Source organism: Lithobates pipiens, unplaced genomic scaffold (genome assembly GCF_037356315.1).
Source record: "Lithobates pipiens isolate NorthernLeopardFrog02 unplaced genomic scaffold, aLitPip1_a1.2 Scaffold_8, whole genome shotgun sequence".
Lineage (NCBI taxonomy): Eukaryota > Metazoa > Chordata > Amphibia > Anura > Ranidae > Lithobates > Lithobates pipiens.
The window spans coordinates 66,945,317-66,969,076 of NW_027507903.1; the positions used below are offsets into that span (position 1 = coordinate 66,945,317).

The 23,760-nt window shown below is 44.7% G+C and overlaps 1 protein-coding gene across 1 annotated transcript in view; it reads right to left on the reverse strand.

The window, feature by feature from the left end:
- Positions 1-23,760, reverse strand: part of SLC24A5 (solute carrier family 24 member 5) — a 93,473-nt gene that overhangs the window by 19,534 nt on the left and 50,179 nt on the right. Inside the window, exon 7 of the mRNA XM_077473478.1 lies at positions 21,483-21,689. Coding sequence (XP_077329604.1) covers positions 21,483-21,689 — 207 coding nt within the window. The remainder of the gene's footprint in view (positions 1-21,482; positions 21,690-23,760) is intronic.

The following is a 23,760-nucleotide window of genomic DNA, read 5'->3' on the forward strand; positions in this document are numbered from 1 at the left end:
AATGAAGAGAAGACTTCATTAGAGCAAATATGGAGGGTTCACCACAAGGTGAAAACCATTCATAAGCTGGAAGAATAGAAAAGCCAGATTAGACTTTGCCAAAAAAACATCTAAAAAATCCAGAACAGTTCTGGAAAATAATTCTTTGGACGGATGAATCTAAGATTAATCTGTACCAGAATGACCCTCAGCTTGTTTAGCAAGGCAGTGGTCAATGGTCATATTGGATGTGTGCTTGGGGTCGTTATGTTGGAATACTTCCCTGCAGCCCTGTCTCCAAAGGGAGGGAATCATGCTCTGCTTCAGTATACCACAGTACATCTTGACATTCATGGTTCCCTCGAACTGTAGCTCCCCAGTTATGGGAGCACTCATGCAGCCCCAGACCATGACACTTCCACCACCATGCTTGACTATAGACAAAGTACAATTGTCTTTGTAGTCCTCACTAGTGATGGACAAACTTCTGACGGGACGTTTCGCGAACGCGGCCGATAGTTCGCGAATCGGAACGTTCGTGGCGGGCCCCATTGACTTCAATGTGAGGCGAACTTCGCAAACTTACAGGTCAAATTTGCAGCCACAAAATAATTAATACCTGTGCAAACATAGTCCCACCACATGGCCAATGACATAACACATGTATGAGGTGAATCTGGGATCAACAACTACAAGCATTCTTTTTTTATATGGGAAATTGTTGTGACAATTCAGGACTGTGGAGCGCATGAAGGCAATGGAGGAGAGGGAAGGTCAGGGACCAGGGTAGGCAAAGAAGAGGGTGCAGGAGATGATCACCAGCAGCGTGACATACAGCAATGACACCTGCACCGTGATAGAGTCATCTGACAACAGCACCGTGATAGAGAGCACTGCCATCAGCAGCGTGACATAAAGCACTGACACCTGCACCGTAAGCAGCCCCAGGAGGAAGTCAGCACAGCACAGGGATGGTGGGAGCCCCTCATAATGAGCATAGCACAGGGATGGTGGGAGCACCTCAAAATATGCACAGCAGAGATACAGCTCCAGGAGGATGTCAGCATAGCACAGGGATGGTGGGAGCCCCTCATAATAAGCAGCCCCAGGAGGAAGTCAGCACAGCACAGGGATGGTGGGAGCCCCTCATAATGAGCATAGCACAGGGATGGTAGGAGCCCCTCATAATAAGCAGCCCCAGGAGGATGTCAGCATAGCACAGGGATGGTGGGAGCCCCTCATAATAAGCAGCCCCAGGAGGATGTCAGCATAGCACAGGGACGGTGGGAGCCCCTCATAATAAACAGCCCCAGGAGGAAGTCAGCACAGCACAGGGATGGTGGGAGCCCCTCATAATAAGCAGCCCCAGTAGAAATATGACACCGCTCAACCTCTTCAAAGAGGAGGGTACGGGCATATAGTACGGTGTGCTTTTTTTGGACAAGGAAGTGAGCCAAATGAAGAAATAAGGTCTCTGTGCTCGATTAAAAAAATTGTTTATAGACATATACATGGTCTACTGGTCACATGTGTTGAATTCCTCCGAGATCCATGCCTCATTCATTTTTAGAAATGTGAGGTAGTTAACACTGTCGTGAGCTAGGCGAGTACGCTTATCGGTCACGATCCCCCCTGCTGCGCTGAACGTCCTTTCGGACAGGACACTGGATGAGGGGCAAGCCAACAGTTCGATTGCAAATTGGGCAAGCTCTGGCCAGAGGTCAAGCCTGCCCACCCAGTAGTCCAGGGATTCATCACTCCTCAGAGCGTCCACATCGGCCGTTAACCCGAAGTAGTCGGACACCTGACGGTCTAGGCGTTCCATGATGCTGGATCCGGATGACACCTGTCGATGGGTCGGCTGAAAGAATGACCTCATATCCGAAGTCACCAACACATCTTCAAACCAGCCTCTTCTTGCAGGCGCTGTTGGATTGGTACCTGCAACTCCTTCTCTGGGAGTGGGAATTGCTCCTCTGCCAGCGCACGCAAAAGCAGAATGCAGCATTTCTCGAAGCAAGGCCTGGAAGTGCTGCATTCTGACAGCCCTCTGTGACGGCGGTAACATTTCCGCCATTTTGTGTTTGTACCGGGGGTCTAAGTACGTTGCCACCCAGTACTGGTCCTTGACCCTTATGCTTTTTATACGGGGGTCCCTATTAAAACACTGGAGCATGAAGGCCCCCATTTGCACTAAAGTGGAAGCAGTGTGGTGGCCTGGCTCCTGCTCATCATCCAGGATAATGTCGTCCTCTTCATTCTCCTCTCCCCATCCACGCACAACAGGGATCCCAGAAAGGTTTAAAGCATGCTCTTCTTGCTCCTCCTCATCCGCCCCGGCACCATCCTCCTCTGACTCCTCTTCAGACTCCTGTTGACTTGTCTCAGATAGAGTAGCCCCCCCTGGGAATTCATCCAGCATTGCGACTTCCTCATCTTCCCGCTCCTGCTCCTCCACAGCTTGATCAATGACACGACGCAATGCACGCTCCATAAAGAAGGCATAGAGGTACAATGTCACTGATGGCGCCATGGCTGCGACTGACCAGTTTGGTGATCTCCTCAAATGGGCGCAGAAGTCTGCATGCATCGCGCATGAGCAGCCACTGGCGCGGTGAAAAAACCCCCAGCTCCCCAGAACCGGTTCTGCTGCAGAGTTCATACAGGTAGACGTTAACTGCACGTTTCTGCTGGAGCAGCCTATCAAGCATATAGAAGGTTGAGTTCCATCGCGTCGGACAATCGCAAATAAGACGTCTGACCGGCAGATTGTGTCGCCGCTGAATGTCAGCAAGGCAAGCCATGGCCGTGTAAGATCTTCTCAAATGGGCTGAGATTTTCCTTGCCTGCCGCAAGATGTCCTGGACCCCAGGGTATTTGACAAGGAATCGCTGCACGACCAAGTTTAAGACGTGTGCCATGCATGGCACGTGCGTGATTTTGCCCTGTTTCAATGCGCTAAGCAGATTGGCACCGTTGTCACACACCACTTTACCAACTGTCAAATTGAGGGGTGTTAGCCACTGATCTGCCTGTAAACGCAAAGCTGAAAGGAGTGCCGGGCCAGTGTGGCTCTTGGCTTCCAGGCACAACAGACGCAGCACGGCATGGCAACGTCTCACCTGGCATGTCGAATAGGTTCTGGGGAGCTTGGGCGGCGCAGCGGAAGAGACGCTAGCAGTGGAAAAGGAGGAGTCAGCTGAGGAGGAGAGGGAGGAGGATGGAGTAGGAGGAGGAGGAGAAGAAGAAGAGTCAGGCCTGCATGCAATCTGTGGCGGTAAAACCAAATCTACACGGGTGCCACAGGTTACATGCTTGACGGCCGTCAGAAGGTTCACCCAGTGGGCAGTAAAAGCGATATATCTTCCCTGCCCGTGTTTGCTAGACCACGTGTCTGTGGTCAGATGCATCTTGGCACTGACACTGTGTGCCAGAGATACATTCACTTGCCGCTGAACATGGCCATATAGCTCTGGGATGCCCTTCTCTGAGAAATACTTCCTTCCTGGGACCTTCCGTTGTGGTGTTCCAATGGCCACAAATTTGCGAAAGGCCTCCGAGTCCACCAGTTTATATGGCAGTAATTGGCGGGCTAGGAGTTCTGACAAGCCAGCCATCAACCGTTGGGCAAGAGGGTTATCCGGCATCATCATTTTTTTACGCTCGATCATTAGGCCCACGGAAGCCTGCCTTTTTGCAGAAAAACGTGAGCTTGGCGTGATGGAAGGTGGAGTGGAGAACAATTGTGAGGAGAGAGGAGAAGGAGAAGTAGAAGACGAGGCAGGACAGTGAGAGCCTGCAGTGTGGCTTTGTGTGTTCCGTTGCTCCCACTCGGCTCAGTGATGGCTGCTCATGTGCCTGAAGGCGGTCGTCCCTAGGTGAGTGTTGGGCTTACCACGACTAATGCGTTGACTGCAAAGATTGCAGATGGCAACGCTATTGTCAGCAGTGGACACGTTAAAAAAAGCCCACACTGCGGAGCCATGTGCCGGTGTCCTGGGAGCGCCAGATGTGACCGTACATGGTCGATGACTCGCTCCTGATACATTTGCAGTCTGCTTTGTCCCTCCTGTGCAATATAAGTTATTCCTGCTTCTCCTCCCTATCTGCTGGTCCATATCTCCCTCTGAACTCCCCTCCTCTTCCTCTCTTGTGGGCACCCACGTGACATCACTAGACACGTCATCATCAACGTCACCTTCCCCATCGCTATAAGTAGAGATCTCGGAGTAGGCAGCAACACCGGGGACCAACCTCCTCCTTGGGCTGATCTGGGTACTGTCGTCAGACTGCTGAGTAGCGGTTGTTGCTACCTCCTCTTCCTGATCCAATACCAAGATTGGCTACGCATCAGAAATGTCCTCTTGATATGGATCGGAAAATAATTCCTGTGACTCAAGTGGAAGGTATGTGGTGGTGGTGGTGTTGGTGGTAGTGTCTTTGGGGGTGCACATAGCAGAGAGTGAAGAAGAGGGTGCAGATCCAGAGGATGAGGAGGGTGCAGAAGAGTAAGGCTGAGTGAGCCACTCAACCAAGTCTGGTGCGTCCTTTAAAGTAATTGAACGCACCTTCTGCAACTTCCCACTTTGGCTCAAGCCTGTTGCTCCTGCCCTACCCCTACCACCCCTGCGGAAGGGCCTGCCTCTTCCTCTGCCTGTAATTTTTTAAATGACCCTGTGACAAAACTCCCAGTCCCTATACCGATGAAGGACTGCTGCAGTATAGAGCAGCGGTCAGCAGTAGTGCACCTCAACCCTATGTATTGTGGACCGATACCAGTCCTTATAGAATGGCAGACTGTACCTCACTCAACCCTATGTACTGTAGTACCCTATACCTTACCAGTCCTTATAAGGACTTTTGTGGAACAAGTAGGTTGTGTGTGAGTGATTAGAAGACTGTACGTCAGTCCCTATACCGAGGAAGGACTGCTGCAGTATAGGGCAGCGGTCAGCAGTAATGCACCTCAACCCTATGTATTGTGCACCGATACCAGTCCTTATAGAATAGCAGACTGTACCTCACTCAACCCTATGTACTGTAGCACCCTACACAGACCAAGTTAACAGTCCTTATAAGGAGCTTTGTGGAACAAGTGGGTTGTGAATGATTAGCAGTCTGCAGCAGAAGGGCAGCAGTCAAGTATAATATTCTGTCTATATTTGGAAGAAAGAATATTATACGTGTACAAGCCTATTACCATACCACTGATACCAGTCCTGAAAAGAACCTTTGTGGAACTAATAGTAATAGCTACTGATTAAACTGACCCTCACTGCCTGACACACTGCTTCCTGCCTGTCCCTATATAAACTGACAAAACAGAGGCTGATGGAACAATAACTGGTTACTGGAATAGCACTTGTGGACCTGATAGTAACAGCTAATGATTAAACTGACTCTCCCTGCAGCACACACCGTCCTGTCCCTTTCTCTAAACTGACAAAAGACACTCAGACTGCTGCAACAATCACTAGCACAGCACTGCCTATCCTGAACTACACCTAACACCTATACCAGTCCTGAAAATAACTTTTGTGTACCAAATAGCTAGCGATTTGGGTCACTGTAATCTCTCCCTGCTCCCCACAGCAACCTCTCCCTATAGTGACAGAAGAAAGAATGTAAAATGGCCGCCGGATCGGGTGTATTTATAGGTTAGGGGGAATGTCCAAGTGTCCATGTGCTGTAATGTCTCAATTGGCTGTCCTGTACCCCATGATGGATGTGTCATCATAGGTCAAAGTTCTTTTACACAGTAAACGCGGAAGTCCGCCGGGCGAACGCCGCCAATAGTCCGCCGAACGGGCGGACCGCGAACAGCCAAAATTTGCCGCGAAACGACCGCCGGGCGAACCGTTTGGCCATCACTACTCCTCACCTGGTTGCTGCCACACACGCTTGACACCATCTGAACCAAATAAGTTTATCTTGTTCTCATTAGACCACAGGACCTGGTTCCATTAATCCAGGTCCTTAGTCTGCTTGTCTTCAGCAAACTGTTTGCGGACTTTCTTGTGCATCATCTTTAGAACATGCTTCTTTCTGGGACGACATGTATGGTCTGAGCACTGACAGGCTGACACCCCACCCCTTCAACCTCTGCAGCAATGCTGTCAGCACTCATACATCTATTTCCCAAAGGCAACCTCTGGATATGATGCTGGGCACATGCACTCAACTTCTTTGACCATGGCGAGGCCTGTTATGAGTGGAACCTGTCCTCTTAAATCGCTGTATGGTCTTGGCCACTGTGCTGCAGCTCAGTTTCGGGGTCTTGCAATCTTCTCATTGCCTAGGCCAGCTTTACGTAGAGCAACAATTCTTTTTCTCAGATCCTCAGAGACTCAGGGGAGGGAAAATGGCTAATTGGGTCCAAATTGGACATTTTCACTTAGGGTTTACTCACTTTTGTTGCCAGCAGTTTGGACATTAATGGCTGTGTGTTGAGTTATTTTGAGGGGATAGCAAATTTACACTGTTATACAAGCTGTACACTCACTACTTTACATTGTAGCAAAGTGTAATTTCTTCAGTGTTGTCACATGAAAAGATATCATAAAATATTTACAAAAGACTGAGGGGTGTACTCACTTTTGTGAGATACTGTATATGGAGCTGTATGCTCCAACTATTATAGGGCCCCTGTTATTGTCAGCAGAAGACTCAGCCTCAAGCATGAAATGACTCTTCTCAAAGAATCTAGCAAAGACTCCAAGGTGCCTCCTCTCTACCAGTGTAGAACTACTAACCCTCCCTCCATAATGGTGCCACATACAGTTTAGGCTTGGCCTGGTTTTGCACATTTGACCACGTGTAACTTGAGTGCATTAGTAGCAGGCCTTCTTCCATGGTTAGTGCTGCATCTCTAAGGGATATTGTTACAGTCCATCTTGCTCCCACCCAGTGGTCCATCAATTTGTTACTTGTATTAGCTTGCTGCTGCAAACTGATTGCTTTCTATTATCACCCTGAACTTCTCTGACGTAATTAATACAATAGTGTTGACTAAAGTCCATGTTTATTAACTTTATTTTGTATTACGTTTGGCAGAGTTATTGAAAATTGAGGGGGCCGGGCCAGGGGCTCCACTGACCCCGCCCCATGCAGTCTGTATACTCGGGAGGGAACAGCTGTAGTAGGAGCAGAGCTTTGAGTGGGAACCCCGCCCCTGAATTTCTGAAAGTGCATGGGGAGCCTAGCTGGCCAGGTATGTCCTCCCCCACCACAGAAGAAAATGTTTGGCCAGGGTCCAATATTAAAGATGGCCCTGACCACACTTGTATGCCAACAATAACAAGTTCCTCTTCCACATGGCAGTCCATTCACAGATTGTGCAGAATTAAAAAAAATACAGAAGTCATCAGGGAGAAGAAATCCATAATCCTGTAAAGGGAGTAACATAGCAAAAAAGGTGGACTTAACCTATAAACGTGGGCACGTTTCATAGCCTCTGATGGCCGTTGGTGGCGGAGCACAGCAAAGACAAGTGGTGGTTAAGGGGGCATTAAAGCAGATCTCCAGTCAACAAAATAACCACTCTCTCGTCACCTCCCCAACCCCTTCCAATTCAATCTGCAAGCCATAAACCCCCACCCCCAATTTAAAAATAACATTACAGTAGCGGTCAAGTCGGCCTCCCATGTTTGATACAGAACCCTTCTTACCCTTTTGTCTAGAATTGTATTGTAGTAGGTGTATGCCCCCAGGATGGGGAAAGGGAGGCAGAGTTGTTGCCCATTTGGATTGTGAAGATCGCTGCACTGAAGAGAAGAAGAGGGGACACCCTACTCTACTGTTGGCAAGTTAAAATAACTAGCATACAAACTAGAGGTCTTCTTTAGAGAACCTTGTACTTTGGCCTTCATAGGTATAACACATTTCCCTTTAATGTAAATATGAGGCTATTTTACAATAAAGTATATATGTGAATAAAATATTCATGGGCATTACCTTTTTAAAAGCAAAACATATTCCTCGTACATGTTGTGAATGCAATTAGGAAGCTTGTCTCTTTACACTGTGCAAATAATTTGTCAAATAAAAGGAAGAAGACGACCATCTTTTTGAATAGCACAAGCCATTTACTGAAGATGCAAATAGGCTTACAGGCAATTAAAACAAACATTTTCAGTGGTATATTAATAAGAGTTTTGTAGGTGGGTGGGTTATTTGTAATGGAAATCAACAGCAGGTGGCATTTCTAAATATATGAAAGTTTAAAAAAAAAGTTTCATACATTTTTTTCCTATGGATTCAGTGACTGTTTACTGGAGAACTGTAGGAATTACACTTTTTTAATGCCAGCACACTGAGAACGTAAGCTTGCATATACTAGTAAGTTGTATGGTTGTATAGATTGACTATTTATAGTTTTTGATGGCCCATTTGTACCACAGTCTTGCATGACGTTGCCCAATGCAGGCTAAATGCAATGACAAGATGAAAACCATTTTCCAATAGGTTCAGTTCACACCAATGCATTATCATAGCTCCCAACTGACCTTGATTCTCCACAATAACAAGGTTTTTCTGTAGATTCCTCCTCTGAATTTGCCTGATGGAAACGCAAACAGCCTCGCGCAGGATTTTAACTAGGAAGCTGCTTGAAGGCAGGAATTTTGGACCCTTGGCACATCCAGTGTAGGTTAGGTACTGTCCCTGCCAGAAAGGATGGAACCGCTGCTTTGTAAGATGAAAACTGAAACAACCTTGGGAACAAAAAGGTGCTTGAGGGGCATAGGCCCCAACTTGTCTGAAAGGAATAAAATGTAGGACTCTGTAGCTCCGAGTGCTTGCAGAACCAAAATTCTGCCTCTTAAAAGTTATTGCAAAGAAATCCAGGACCAGAAAAAAAAAAAAAAAAAATACCCGGGAACGTTTTTCCTCCTCAGGACAAAGTCTCATGACCGACCTCGTGAAGCATTTCCCTGGCAGCTCATGCGCCCATTTTCCCTGGTGAAAACCAAAATGGCTGAAGTTTGAACCCTTACAGAACTAGGATGAGCCCCCAATCCAGATCCATGTAAGGGCACAAGAGCAACTTGGCAACCTTTGGCTCACGAGGATTAAAATTCTGCTCAGGCTGTGAACCTGTTTTAGACTTTGGAGTAAATAGCATTTGTTGACTTCCTTTCTGGAGCCTTGTCAGGATTGAACCATTTCCAGAAAATGGCTCAAGTCCTCCAATCTTTTTCCCTCAATTTACAGTACAATGTAGCTGCAGTGCTTGATCCTGACTAGTGTAGCACTCCCCCCCGAAGGAGCTGCTGAATTTTTCTGGGCTTACCGATTACCTCCTCCAGCTCATACTCGTTGTCCTTGTCTAGGGGCTCCCAGGGTTGATAACCCAGTAACTGTAGAGACCGTCACTTGAATTCCTTGTTAGGATTTTTATTTAGCATAAAATGATTGAACAAACTCAGTCTCTAGGTTGGGATTGGGAATAGAGGGTATCAGTGTAGTTTAGCTCAGGTGCTTGGACTTCAATGAAAGTCTCTCCCTAGGTACACAATCCAGGGAACAGCCGCTTGCCACTGGACTGTTGGATAAATCCTTAAGCTTGGGTTTAGCAGCCAACAGCTAATTCTAAGGCCGCGTACACACGGGCGGACTGTTCGCCCAACTTTGTCCGCTGAACAGTGTTTCGGCGGACAGTCCGCTCGTGTGTGGGCTTCAGCGGACAGTTTCAGCGGACAGTCTGACGAACAAAGTTTTTCGGAATTTCCGTAAAACTGTCCGCTGAAACTTGGTTTGAGCGGACAGTCTGCCCGTGTGTAGGCTTGTTCGTCAAACTAAGTTCCGCGCATGCTCAGAAAGGATTTACACGGCGAAGGTTGCATTGCAGTGTATTGGACGTCGTATTTTTCGTCCCGTCGTACGTGCCGTTCACGTCATCGCGCAAGTTTCAGCGGACTGTTCGTTCGTCGTGTGTGGTCAAGTCCGTCCATGCTAATTTTGAGCGGACTGTCCGCTCAAACTGTTTGACGAACAAAGTTGGGCGAACAGTCCGCCCGTGTGTACGCGGCCTAACATTCAAAGTCTCTCTCACAGACTTGGTTGGAAACTTGCTTACAACTGGAAGGGTAGAAGTAGGAACTTTTCTTACTGTACCAGAATCTTTCAGCTGGTTCGGCGATACTGTAAGAATTGTGGATTCAATCAATGTCCATGGCAGCTCAGCTTCCAGGCTCTTACCGAGGAGCCAGCCTTGTGCATGGCTCTCTTACTGAAGAGTCCTCCCCTGGTCGTGTGTAGATTTGCTAGGCCTCTCTCCAAACCCGGGATGGCACCGGAAACACCTTAGAATCCTCCTTCCAGCCACTGTGCCTCGAACTAGTGATTTCTGAGGCTCAGAAATGGATGGATCCACACTCCAGGCCATGAGGGCCCCTGCGGGCTGGTCAGGAGGACCAGGACCATGTCGTCGGCAACAACTTCTGGACCAGAACCCAGAATCACGTGACTTCATCACCTTTAGTACCCCTTCCCGGATTACGCAGTGAGACAAACACGCCCACTGATTGGGTACCAATCTCCATCTCAGAACCAATGCATCCAACCAGACTGCATTCTATAGCCTCCCACAGGTGTACAACCCCACCTATGACCAGGCAGAACTTCTATACAGCCCAGCCAAACTGATGCCAAAGTACAATTTAGCACAATTAGTCCAAAACTCACTACAGTTTTGAGCAAAAAACGAAATTTAAACATATAGCGCGCACTCGCTAGGAGTACCGGCGCTACACTAGGTTCCATAGCTAGGGTAAACACAAGGCCTGCCGGGCAATCTGCAAGCTTGCCATCACAGCAAGACCTTCAGACAACAGTCTCCCCTGGAAAATTTATGACTAAAACGCAGTAGAGGAAAGGCATCTACTCAGTGACTATTTCTTGGGGGAGTAGGGGCATTTACTTCATCCACCAAAGGGTGAGGGTAGGAAAAAGAGACACCTTGTGAATGGATGGTGATGCAAACCGAGTCAGCTGAGGGTGGCTCCATATGACCAAGATCTTCCAATTAAAAGACCCATTCAATGGTCCCAGATAATGAACCTACAGGACAGGGTCAAGTGAGGATCCCCTGGCATATCCATCACCAGAGGCTCCTGCACATCTGAGGAGAAGCACTTCTCCCCAGTGCTGCCTACTGCATTGCAAAAAGGAAATTTTTTAACGTCCAGAGAATCCAGTGTGCCCAGGGTAGCATAGGGATGCAAGACATTTCCAGATGACCCCTGCATTGGGAAGCTGACAACTGCTTGGCGCATTCAAAGAAGGAGGAGAAAAGTGCTTGTGTGAGCATTGAAATGGTCCTCCGTATCGATGACTAGTCAGGTTTGCTCCAAGTGTCTTGAAACCTCCTATCCAGCCAGCCTATCAGCCTGGCCAGAAGAATCCCCTTTTGAACTAGTATGTCACCAGGACTGAGCCAACCGTAGAATACCATTCAAGTAATGATGGTTTCGAAGCACCCCAGTTTCCTCAGAAGGACTACACAGAGATTAGAATCTCCATGAAGGCCATTGGTGAGGTGGAGAGTGCTGAAAGGAAGACACATGAACTAGAAATCCCCATCACACCGAGACTCGGTTTCTTTAAAATTCAACTCCGGTCGTCTTTGTACGAGACACAGAGGAGAATAAAAGCCTGTAAATCTCTCATCAACCAGACTGCTGTAGGGGATGAAGGGAATTTAAAGGACAACAGCTGTGCATCCTTCAGAAAGGTGCCCTTGAACACCCTTACATTCGCTCTTGAAGATTTCCATTATGGCAAAAGGATCTTGAGTCCTGGAATGTAGAGTGGGCCAAACTAGCAGACAGAACTCACCGGAGCCTCAACCTCCTATGAGGAGGAAGGCCAGACTAACCACTGATTGCTCCTGGGAGAGTGCTTAGCGTTGGGATGTACAGTTGTGCTCATATGTTTATATACCCTGGCAGAATTTATGGTTTCTTGGCCATTTTTCAGAGAATATGAATGAGAACACAAAAACTTTTCTTTAACGCATGGTTAGTGTTTGGGCTATTATCAATCAACTGTGTTTACACTTTTTAAATCATAATGGCAACAAACTACCCAAATGACCCTGATCAAAAGTTTACATACCCCAGTTCTTAATACCATGTATTGCCCCCTTTAACATCAATGACAGCTTGAAGTCTTTTGTGGCATTTGTGGATGAGGCTCTTTATCTTATCAGATGGTAAAGCTGCCCATTCCTCTTGGCAAAAAGCCTCCCATTCCTGTAAATTCTTGGGCTGTCTTGCATGAACTACACATTTGAGATCTTTCCAGAGTGGCTCAATGGTATTGAGGTCAGGAGACTGAGATGGCCACTCTAACCACACCAGAACCATTACTTTATTCTGCTGTAGCCATGACAGGTCGACTTGGCCTTGCGTTTTGAATCATTGTCATGTTGGATAACACAAAAACATTTTTTACTCATGGTTAGTGTTAGGCTGATGCCACTTATTAATCAACTGTGTTTACTCTTTTTAAATCATAAATTACAACAGAAACCACCCAAATTACCCTGATCAAAATTTTACATACTCTAGTGATTTTGGCCTGACAACATGCACACAAGTTGACACAAAGGGGTTTTAATGGCCATTAAAAAGCAACCATCCTCACCTGTGATCTGTTTGCTTGTAATTAGCATGTGTGTATAAAAGGTCAAGGAGTTTCTGGACTCCTGACAGACCCTTGAATCTTTCATCCAGTACTGCACTGACATTTCTGGATTCTGAGTCATGGGGAAGAATTGTCAAAGGATCTGCCGGAAAGGGTAGTTGAACTGTATAAAACAGGAAAGGGATATAAAAATATATCCAAGTAATTGAGAATGCCAATCAGCAGTGTTCAAACTCTAATCAAGAAGTGGAAAATTAGGGGTTCTGTTGAAACCAAACCACGGTCAGGTAGACCAACTAAAATTTCAGCCACAACTGCCAGGAAAATTGTTCGGGATGCAAAGAAAAACCCACAAATAACTTCGGTGAAATACAGGACGTTCTGAAAACATGTGGTGTGGCTGTTTCAAGATGCACAATAAAGAGGCACTTGAAGAAAGATGGGCTGCATGGTGAAGTTTCCAGAAGAAAGCCATTACTAGGCAAATGCCACAAAGTATCCCGCTTACAATATGCCAAACAGCACAGAGACAAGCCTCAAACCTTCTAGCACAAAGTCATTTGGAGTAATGAAACCAAAATTTAGCTTTTTGACCACAACCATACACGATACATTTGGAGAGGTGTCAATGAAGAAGGTACACCATTCCTACTGTGAAACACGGAGATGGATCGCTGATGTTTTGGGGATGTGTGGGCTACAAAAGGCACAGGAAATTTGGTCAATATTGTTGGCAGTATGTTATAAAAAAATACTGGAGAAACATTTGCATTCATCCGCAAGGAAGCTGCACATAAGACTTACTTGGATATTCCAACATGAAAATGATCCAAAACACAAGGCCAAGTCAACCAAGTCATTGGCTACAGCAGAATAAAGTGAAGGTTCTGGAGTGGCCATCTCAGTCTCCTGACCTCAATATCTTTGAGCCACTCTGGGGAGATCTCAAAACATGCAGTTCATGCAAGACAGCCCAAGAATTTACAGGAACTGGAGGCTTTTTGCCAAGAGGAATGGGCAGCTTTACCATCGGAGAAGATAAAAAGCCTAATCCACAAATACCAAAATAGACTTCAATCTGCCATTGATGTGAAAGTGAGCACACACGGTATTAAGAACTGGGGTATGTAAACTTTTGATCAGGGTCATTTGGTAGTTTGTTGCCATTATGATTTAAAAAGTGTAAACACAGTTGATTGATAATAAATGGCTTCAGCCAAACTTGAACCATGAATGAAAAAAAAGTTTTTATGTTATTCATATTCTATGAAAAATGGGCAAGAAATCAAATTCTGCCAGGGTATGTAAACTTATGAGCACAACTGTAAGCGGAAGTTCCACTTTTGGGTGGAACTCTGCTTTAAGCTGCGTGGAGTCTTTTGGAAAAGTCAAAACTTCTAGTCGGAGATAAAAACTTGTCATCATACAGGCACTTTAGCCACAAATCTGCTCTTTCAGCAATTCATTGGTGATATAATCCTCCACTCTGGGTCCACCTGTATTGTGCTTGCCATGAAGTACTGTGATCAATGGCTTACAAACGCCCCCTGCCTCTCGACATAAATCTCACAGATATCCTTCAATTCATTGATTGTTGATACAGTCAACAGAAACAACCTTCCCTGGGAAGAATAACACCTCTGACAAAATGCATAATGGTAGCGTCCATACCTTTGCTGTAAGGTGCAGTGCTGTAAAGTGTGTGGTACTGCAATGCACGTTAAGCGTTTTAGCTCAATGCAATGCCATGCCATTCTTTTGACCAGAGCAGAGTATAATTCTGCCACTGCTTACTTATGTAAAACTTCATATCACTACTGCCACACCTCTTGACCTTTCCATTCATTGGGGGAGTATGGAAGGGCGTGACTTGAAAATGTTAAGTATGTTCGGACTTTGAAGGCAGTCACCTGGGTCATCCCATTCTGGGCCTGCTTAACCACCCTAATGAAAGATTGGACCCAGGAGACACCGAAAACCTGCTTAGTCCATTCAAAGGAGGACTACCGACCCACTTCTACCTCTGGTGGAGGCAGGTGTAAGGCAGGGGAGTATGGCTTGTATAAAAGTGCCCCCAGAGCCTGGAACAAACTTGTCTGTAATGGGCTTAGGTCCCCTTGGTTAGAAGGGCTGATTGTGATGCCCTGAACTCATCTGCAGGGCTGCGTCCTTGACGTTGCGCCTGGAGTCTGCTGGCATAGGTGGCTAGAGACTCTCTAACTACTCGGCCATGACTTACTGGCTTACAGCATCCTTTGTTCTTAAAGTGGTCTTGGTGGCAATATCCGCAGACCTGTTCCTCTGGTAATAGCTCTGTGCCGCAGGCCCAGCACCTCTTACCCTTTTGTCGCTAATAGCACTCAATCGGGGGGGGGGGGGGGGGATGCTGACACTCCCGGATAACTTTCTGTGCCTTCTATGCGAGACCTGTGGGGATGGATGAGCAGCTATCCACACTGGACTTGTCATGACATGGCAACACTCTTTTAGCTAACAATAGAAAAGAACACACTGCCCAAAGGGCTTGGAGAATGCTGCTCACCCCGAACAGACATAAAAAAATAGAACAAATTCCCCCACAAAGGGGTTTTTAGGTAGCAAGACAATAAATGTATAACGGTATGATATAAAAGATATCTGGGTGTGTGCATTATTCACACATACAGATAGACTGGCATGACAATAGGCTCATGCCCTGTAGATATCTACTTATTGAACTTTTAAGTGCATATCATTAATCTTATACCTATATGGAATTTTGCTGCAGGTGTGATCTGCCCCACCGTCCGGCCGCCAACGTCCGCACCCACTCCCTATTTTATAGGGGGTGATGGATTATTGTGACCTCTTGTAAGCCACAGCGCTGGACCCTAACCTCCTCCCTCTGTATTTGGCGACATTGTGGACCTGGGGACTCCCTATATGTGGGGGGAAATTGAGGCGGTCGTTTTAAAGGGGAACTCCACTGGAATTATTTCTTCCATCTCTTCGGATGTGCATCATCAGGTAATTATATTAAATTATTAGGTACCCCTATTATAGATGAGCATTATTTGATGTATATACTTATTACATTTTTGTTTTATAGCAGACCATTCCTCTGAAGAAGACCCCCTGGTGGGTTGAAATGCATTAGGACTATATCTTCACTGTTGTTGTATCTGTACAGTGTTGGTAATAGTAGTGTCTGCTATTGCACATTGTTATTTTTTATATATTCCTTGTGTTATTATTTTGAATTTCATTTTTTCTAATTGTTCGGTGGAGCTCATGTTTTTACCTATGTGCTATATTTTTCTACACTAATAAATATTGGAAATCTTTTATATCATACCGTTATACATTTATTGTCTTGCTGCCTAAAAACCCCTTTGTGGGGGAATTTGTTCTATTTTTTACACTCTTTTAGCTTGACTTTAATCAAGAGTGAGAGTGGTCTAGGTTTCATCAGAGTCAAAGGCCACGCTCATGGAAAAGCAATCTTTTTCCTCTTCTTACTTACCGGACTTATAGTCCCTACCTGAGCACATGGAGGTCTTGGCTATGTGGCAGAAAGTTCCTTTTGGAGCAAGGATGTCACTGCGCAGAAAGAAAAAAGGAGTCTTCGAGAGAAAAGCAAACAGATCTTAGACATGTGCCTGAATCTCCTCTCTTCCCTTCCCTATTCACCTGCAGCATAAGCAAGGGAAAACAGAAGATGTTTCCAGTGCAAAAACCACTGCACGCATACGCGAGCCTGGGCATTCCATAGCAAAGATAGCTGCCACATGAGACTCTCTGCACTGGGCCGTCCATAGCAAAGATAGCTGCCACATGAGACTCTCTGCACTGGGCATTCCATAGCAAAGATAGCTGCCACATGAGACTCTCTGCACTGGGCATGCCATAGCAAAGATAGCTGCCACATGAGACCCTCTGCACAGTGTATGCAAGGAAGCCATAGCCAACCCTGAGACCGGAAACAGCAACCAAACCTGGCCCGGATCGTGTACGCATGCTGATCACAGGAAAAGCCACAGATGAAAAAAAAAAAAAACTGCAGACAAAATAAAAAAAAATAAAAAATTACTAGTACCAGCACACCAGCCCATTGTGAGATTACGATCATGTGAAAATTGTACAGTGTGTGGTTTGATCTTTTCAATCATATGTGAAAAGAAATTCAGACCCCGTATAATGGAATACGAGTATGAGAATTGTGAACTAAAATCTCAGCAGTGAACTTGTCTTTGTTTAGTGATCATAAAACACATCACTAATAGTGCATGGAGTCATTGGTTGAATTTAACCAGTAGCTGACCAGCCACTGTCATTATACTGCAGCAGGTTGGCTCTCCTGGGCAAATCGCAGATTTGCTTCAAAACCGATCAGTCTCGAGGCCCAGACCAATGACTTCTGGCCTGGACCTGGTGATCAATCCTGGTGAATGAGAGACTTTCCTCTGCCTGTAAGTGCAAAACACAGGCAGAGGAAATTATGTCATCTCCCCTCGTGGTACTCTTTTCCATTCCAGAGAAAGGAGAGAGGACATAATCATGAGTTGCACAGCACTACACTAACCCCTAACACCAGTACATGTAGGCACACTTGTCACCCCCTGATCGCCCCCCCCCCCAGTTAACCCCTTTACTCCCCGTCAGAGTGTCACCAAGTGCAGTTTTCACTGATCACTGCATTGCTGTCATTTTGTGACTAATAAGTGTTAGGGCAATTAGTAGTAAGTTAGTTAGTAGTAAGCCCCGGTAGGTCTAGGGTACCCCCCTAATAAAGGTTTAACCCCTTGATTGTCCCCAGTTAACCCTTTAACCCCCTGTCACCAGTGTCACTAATACACAGTGTATAGATCTATATTCTGATTGCCATATTAGTGTCACGGGTTAGTCTGTTAGTTGGTTAGTTTCACGGTCAGTCTTTTATAGTTTCAGGGTACCCCCTTATATTACCGAATAAAGGTTTTAACCCCTTGATTACCCCCAGTTATCTCTTTCACCCCGTCACCAGTGATCACTGTATTAGTGTCATGGGTGACGCTGGTTATTTTTTTATAGCGTCAGGGCACCCACCATATATTACCTAATAAAGGTTTATCCCCCTGATCACCCGGAGTTAGATTTTAGCATCAGTTAGGGCCTGCGTCAGCCCCAGGCAGTGTCAGATTAATGCCAGTAGCGCTAACACCCACTCACAATACGCTTCCCTTAGTAGTATATTGTCTGAACGGATCAATATTTTTGATCAGATTAGAAACTATATTAGCGTCTACAGTAGTTCCCAAAAATGCAGCATTAGCGGCATCAGCCCAAATGCATGCTAGCACTTTCACAGGGTCTCCAAAGATGCCATCGCATTTTTAGAGATCCGAACCTGGAACCTTTAGAGTTACAAAAAAAGGTGTAAAATAAAATAAAAAAGCCAAAAATAGTTGTGTTTTTCTTGTTCTTCTCGTTCTATTGTTCTGCTCCGTTTTACTGTATTTTATGCTTAACTGCAATGTTTTATCAGGTTTGCTTTGCAGGTATGTAATTCTTTTATACTTTAATGTTTACTGTGCTTTATTGTCAATCATTATTTACTTTGTAGGTAAGCCATTCAGCTGCAGCACTTAACTATCTTGACAGCAACAGCGTTTGCTCTCACAAAACATAAATCAGCAACTCCAGCGCTGTAGGAGGTGATTTAACCACCACAGTTTAAAAAAAAAAAAAGTGCATGTATGCTCATCATTAGAAGTGGGTGGATGCAGGGTGGTATTCTAATGGTGGGCTTACTCACCGATCAATCTTTTTTCATTCAGCCCACAGGCTTCATGAAAAACAAAAAAAAAATTATAATATATACTCAACAAGGATCAGCAACGTACTGGTATGTTGCTGGACTGAGTGGTTATACCAGAATGATGCCTGCAGATTTAGGCATCATCTTGGTATCGTTCTTTTCAGCCAGCGGTCGGCTTTCATGTAAAAGCAATCCTAGTGGCTTATTAGCTGCTAGACTGCTTTTACAAGCAGTGGGAGGTAACGTTCCCACCCCTCCCACCGTCTTTCATGGTTTTCTCGGGCTCTCCTGTCCCACCGGGGAACCTGAAAATGTAACTGGTGGTTCCGCCATATACCAGCACCATAGAGCTGATCTAAGACCAGAATGGCTCCAATCATCTCTATGGCCTAAGAAACTGGAAGCTACGAGCATTTTATGACTTTGGTTTTGCTGGTTATAAACAGAGCCATTGGGAAATTGGGAAAGCATCTTATCACACCAATCTTGGTGTTGTCAGATGCTTTGAGGGCAGAGGAGAGATCAAGAGTCTAATAGACCACAATAAAAAAAAAAAATAAATAAAAGTACCTGTCACTACCTATTGCTGTCATAGGGGATATTTACAATCTCTGTGAGAACAATAAAAACGATAAAAAAATAAATAAAAAAAAAGGCAATTTTTACACTGTTCCTGTAAAAATAAAATGGCAAAATAAAAAAGCACCCCTGTCCCCCCGTGCTCGTGCACAAAAGGTGAACGCAATCGTTGTTAAGGTGCATGTGAGGTATCACTGCGAACATCAGTAGTGCAGTAGGGCAGTAATTTTAGCAGTAGACCTCCTCTGTAAATCTAAACTGGTAACCTGTAAAGACTTTTAAAAATGTATGTAGCTTGTTGCTGCTGCATGGTTGTGCGCAGTTTTAAAGCATGTCGTGTTTGATATCCATGTACTCTGCATAAGATCATCTTTTATATTTTACCAAACATTTGGGCAATATAGTGTGTTTTAGTACATAAAGTACAAAAAAGTGTTTTTATTCCCAAAAAATTGCATTTGAAAAATCGCTGCACATACTGTGTAAAAAAAAAAAAAAAAACCCCACCATTTTAATCTGTAGGGCCTTTGCTTTAAAAAAAAAAAAATATATAACATTTGGGGGTTCAAAGTAATTTTCTAGTAAACAATATATATTTTTTTCTTTTTTGAAAAAAAATGTTTCTAAATTTTAGTTTTTTCATTTATAGCGCAAACAATAAAAACCGCAGTGGTGATCAGATACAGCCAAAAGAAAGCTCTATTTGTGGGGAAAAAAAAGGATGCAAATTTTGCTACAGCATTGCATGACTGCACAATTACCAGTTAAAGCAGCGCAGTGCCAAATTGTAAAACGTGCTCTGGTCAGGAAGGGGGGAAAACCTTCTGGGGCTGAAGTGGTTAAGTGGCAAACTGACAAGGACAGAACTAATCTTGTGGTGTGTATGCAGCACAGAACAACAAGCAGAGGAAGATCTGCAATCACATTTTAAGCCTAATGAAGTTAGAGGCAAAGGAGGAAAACAAAAAATGGGATAGCACATACCTGTAGAAGAAAAGAAAATGCAGTGGTGAACAAATACCACCAAAACAAATGTCTACTTGTGGGAAAAAAAATAACATAAATTTTGTTTGGGTACAGTGTTGCATGACCATGCAATTTTCAGTTAGAGTAACGCAGTGCAGTATCGCAAAAAAATGGCGTGGTCATGAAGGGGGGTAAATGGTTAAAAGTTAGCAGCTACAGTGTTTGTATCTGCTGACTTTTACATTTTTTTTTTCCAGAATGAATATCCTCTTTAAGTGGTCTAAATTTGCCCTCATACTTCTCTCTGTTCTGTTTATCATTTTCATTGGCAGTTAGGCCTCATGCCCACGCACGTTTTTTACAGCCACTTTTATGAGCGTTTTTTGCAGCTTAAAAATGCCTCTCCATGTTAGCCTATGGCCTCATGCCCACCATGGCGTTTTTGAGCTGTAAGTGGCATAGTTGTCTTCAAGCTCCAAAAAAAAAAAAAGCCCAGGACCAGTGCGTTCTGAGGCTCCAGCGCTAGAGCTGTAAAAATGCCAGACGCCGGTAAAAGGTGTTAAAAATGTAAAAATGTGATTTTACGAGGCTTAACGCTGTATACACAGAGTTATGCACCATCCAGTGTTTCCTTGTCTCTATTCAAAATCAATGGTTCCCTATGGAGCCCATGGATTTGAATAGAAGTAGCACTACAAGTCGGATCCAGATGATCCGACTTGTGTGCTGAGAATCTTGAAGGGTAACCCCACCAAAAATTTGCGTGAGGTCCCCCCCAAGATCCATATCACACCCTTATCCAAGCACATAGTCTGGCAAGTCAGGAGAGGTGGGGGGGGGGGGGATGAGCGAGCGCCCCCCCTCCTGGACCATACCAGGCCATATGCCCTCAACATGGGGGTATTTTGTCGGGGTTCCCCTTCAAGATTCTCAGCACAAGCCGGACCGCAAGTTGGATCATCTTGAGGTGCAACTTCTATTCAAATCAATGGGCTCCCATATGGAAAGATTGATCCTGAATAGAGACAGAGAAACGTGGCTGAAAGCTAGCGTAGCTAAACGTGCATTGATGCCAATGCAAACAAAATCGCTTTAACACCGGTGTTGGTACTAGCTTTGCAGCTCGTTTTTAAAACGTCGTGGGCATGAGGCCTTAAAGTAAAAGAAAATCACAGAATGTCCCCAGAACAGTTAGTAGAGGAAAAAGCTTCCAATAGGGACACTAGTTCTTGGGACCTAGGGGCCTCAAGGTATTCCCTAAATTTGCAGGGATTTAGTTCTTAGCTCTTCCTGCTTTGGCTAAGGATTAGAAACTAAAAAGGTAAAGCTCACCTATGGGATACAGGTGGAAAAAAGAAAACAAACACTGTCAGAGGTTATAACCCTCTCTTACGCTATGCAAAAATGGATAGAAAAGTTTTTACTATAGTTCTACTTTTAGTTAGAAAAATATATATACAGTATATTTTTTTATGCATTATGACATGAAGGCAGTAAGAAAAGCAAATGCATGGAAATAATTCTACGACATACTCACCCACTATAGTCACCATCCAAACTAGAATGTAAGTCACTCCAGAGATCCAAATAGCTGACATAATAAAAGTTAGAATGAACCAATTATGCCAAGATTTTCTTCTGCAGTCAGGAATAGTCAGGTAGAAGAGTGTAATGACTGGCAATGAGAGGACCCACATAATTCTTTTCAAATCATCGTCAGGCATTGCAAACACACTTGGAGGATCTGTTATATAAGAGAACAATAAATGCATGTAACAAAAGAAGCTCAAAAGCCACAGTGACATCTGTCAGAAAAGGAATGGAAACCCCTTGGAGACAAAGCTTGTAACTATCAATTAAGGCTTTTCAGGGGAAGTCTTGATTCCTTCCACGGGAACCCTGTAAGTAAGAAGGCTGATTTTCCAGCAGTCAAAAATCTATATGTTCCTCTGTCATCATGGTTCAGGGTTGTAAAGGTCTATATCAATTTTGCTGCACTAAAATACACCTTTAAAGATTTGCTCTCCTTTGGCTGGCAGACCTGATATGTTGCTTGAAAAAAAAAAAAAATTGGGTTAGACGGCGGTCATACCTTGGATTTAGAACGTACCAAGGTTTTATATGGATTTTTAATCCACACTTATTGTGAAGGACAGTGTTTGACAGTATCATCAGCTCTCAAAAGAGAAAGGCCGAAGCATGCCGTGGCTGACACCAAAGTGCACAACTCCCAGGTTATGGAAGGGAGGGGTTCTGCCTTACAATGAAATTGGATATTTGTTAAACAGAAATTTGTCAAAATGAATCATTTTTACGTGAAGGTATGTAATAAGGAAGACCAACTAATTATATTAAAACTTATGTTTAGTTAAAAAAATAAAAATAAAAAAATAAAAATAAAAAGAGGATTTGACTTGTCCCTTGGGCTGCTGGCTGGTCTCTTAGTTGAAATTTGAGGTCCTCTGTGCACCTCCCCCCTGAGCTGTAATATTCTGATTTTGTAGGGCTTTATAGAGCCGGTGGACTATGACCACCCACTCTGCCTCCCTTTTCCATTCATAGAAGCTGTACTTTAGCTTCCATCGGTGAAAAACCCTTCATGAATAGAGAATGATAGAATGAATAAAAGGTCTCATTCCTCCATTCATAGATTTTTTTAGTTGATGGAAGCTACAGTAAAGACTTTATTAATAGAGGGTGGAGGGGGCAGAAAGGGTGGGCAAAATCTTGACAAGCGCCAATGACATTTCCAACCAGTTATGCTAAACTCCGCAGCACTGGAAGATTATGACTATGGGGGTATGGTACAGGATGGGATGTGGAGGGGGGGGAATGCATGTTCCATCCCTGTGCCGTTTTATTTTTTTTCATAACAACTAAACTTAGACGTTCACCTTTAATCATACTTTTATTACAGTTAGCCACTGTGGGATACAATTCTGTTGATGGCAAATCAGAGATTGTGCGTTTCTGCCATTTACAATATTAATCATATGACTGCTTTGTTAAGACAAAAAAAAAAAGAAGGGGGCAGTTACCCATATCAACCAGTCAGAAGTAATCAATGGTCCTTATCAACCTTTTTGCTTCTATACTGCGTATCCCAACAGTCTTTGGTGATCTAAACTGTGCTGGTAAGTTGGGAAAAATACAGTATATGGTACAGACTTTTCCCCCCTCTGTCTCTGGCACTGTGGCCCTTAAAATGCCCTGACTTTCTGCAGGAAAGAAATTTGCTCAATTTCCCCATCAGCACAGCTCAACAGGGCAATCCTTCACACTGAGACATCAGGGGAGATTTAGTAAAACTGGTGCAGACAGAATCTGGTGCAGCTGTGCATGGTAACCAGGCAGCTTCTAACTTTAGCTTGTTTAACTAAGCTTTGGCAATAAAACCTGGAAGTTGATTACTATATACAGTTGCACCAGTTTTAGTAAGTCCCCCCTTTGTACTCTCCCAGCAGGGTTTTGGGGGGGGGGGGGGGGGGGAAGCATCGCTGGGAGAAGGCAGTGATTATTGCTAGCGGCTATACCAGCCGCTGGTCGATAATCACATGTAAAATCTGGCAGGCTGGTTGAGCCCAAGTTGATTGATCGATCAACATGGGTACATTCAGCCTGCCCATACATGGTTTGAATCAAGGCTGGTTCCTGCTGAACCAGATGAGATTCAAAACAGGCTGCGAGCTGCCTTACTTTTAAAATCTTTTGACTATGGTGTCGAGTTCTTCTTCCACAGCACTGACCAATTGCTTCTTTTGTCTCCTCTTCCTTTGGTTTTCATTTGGATTATTTCTCACAGGTCAAAAACATGA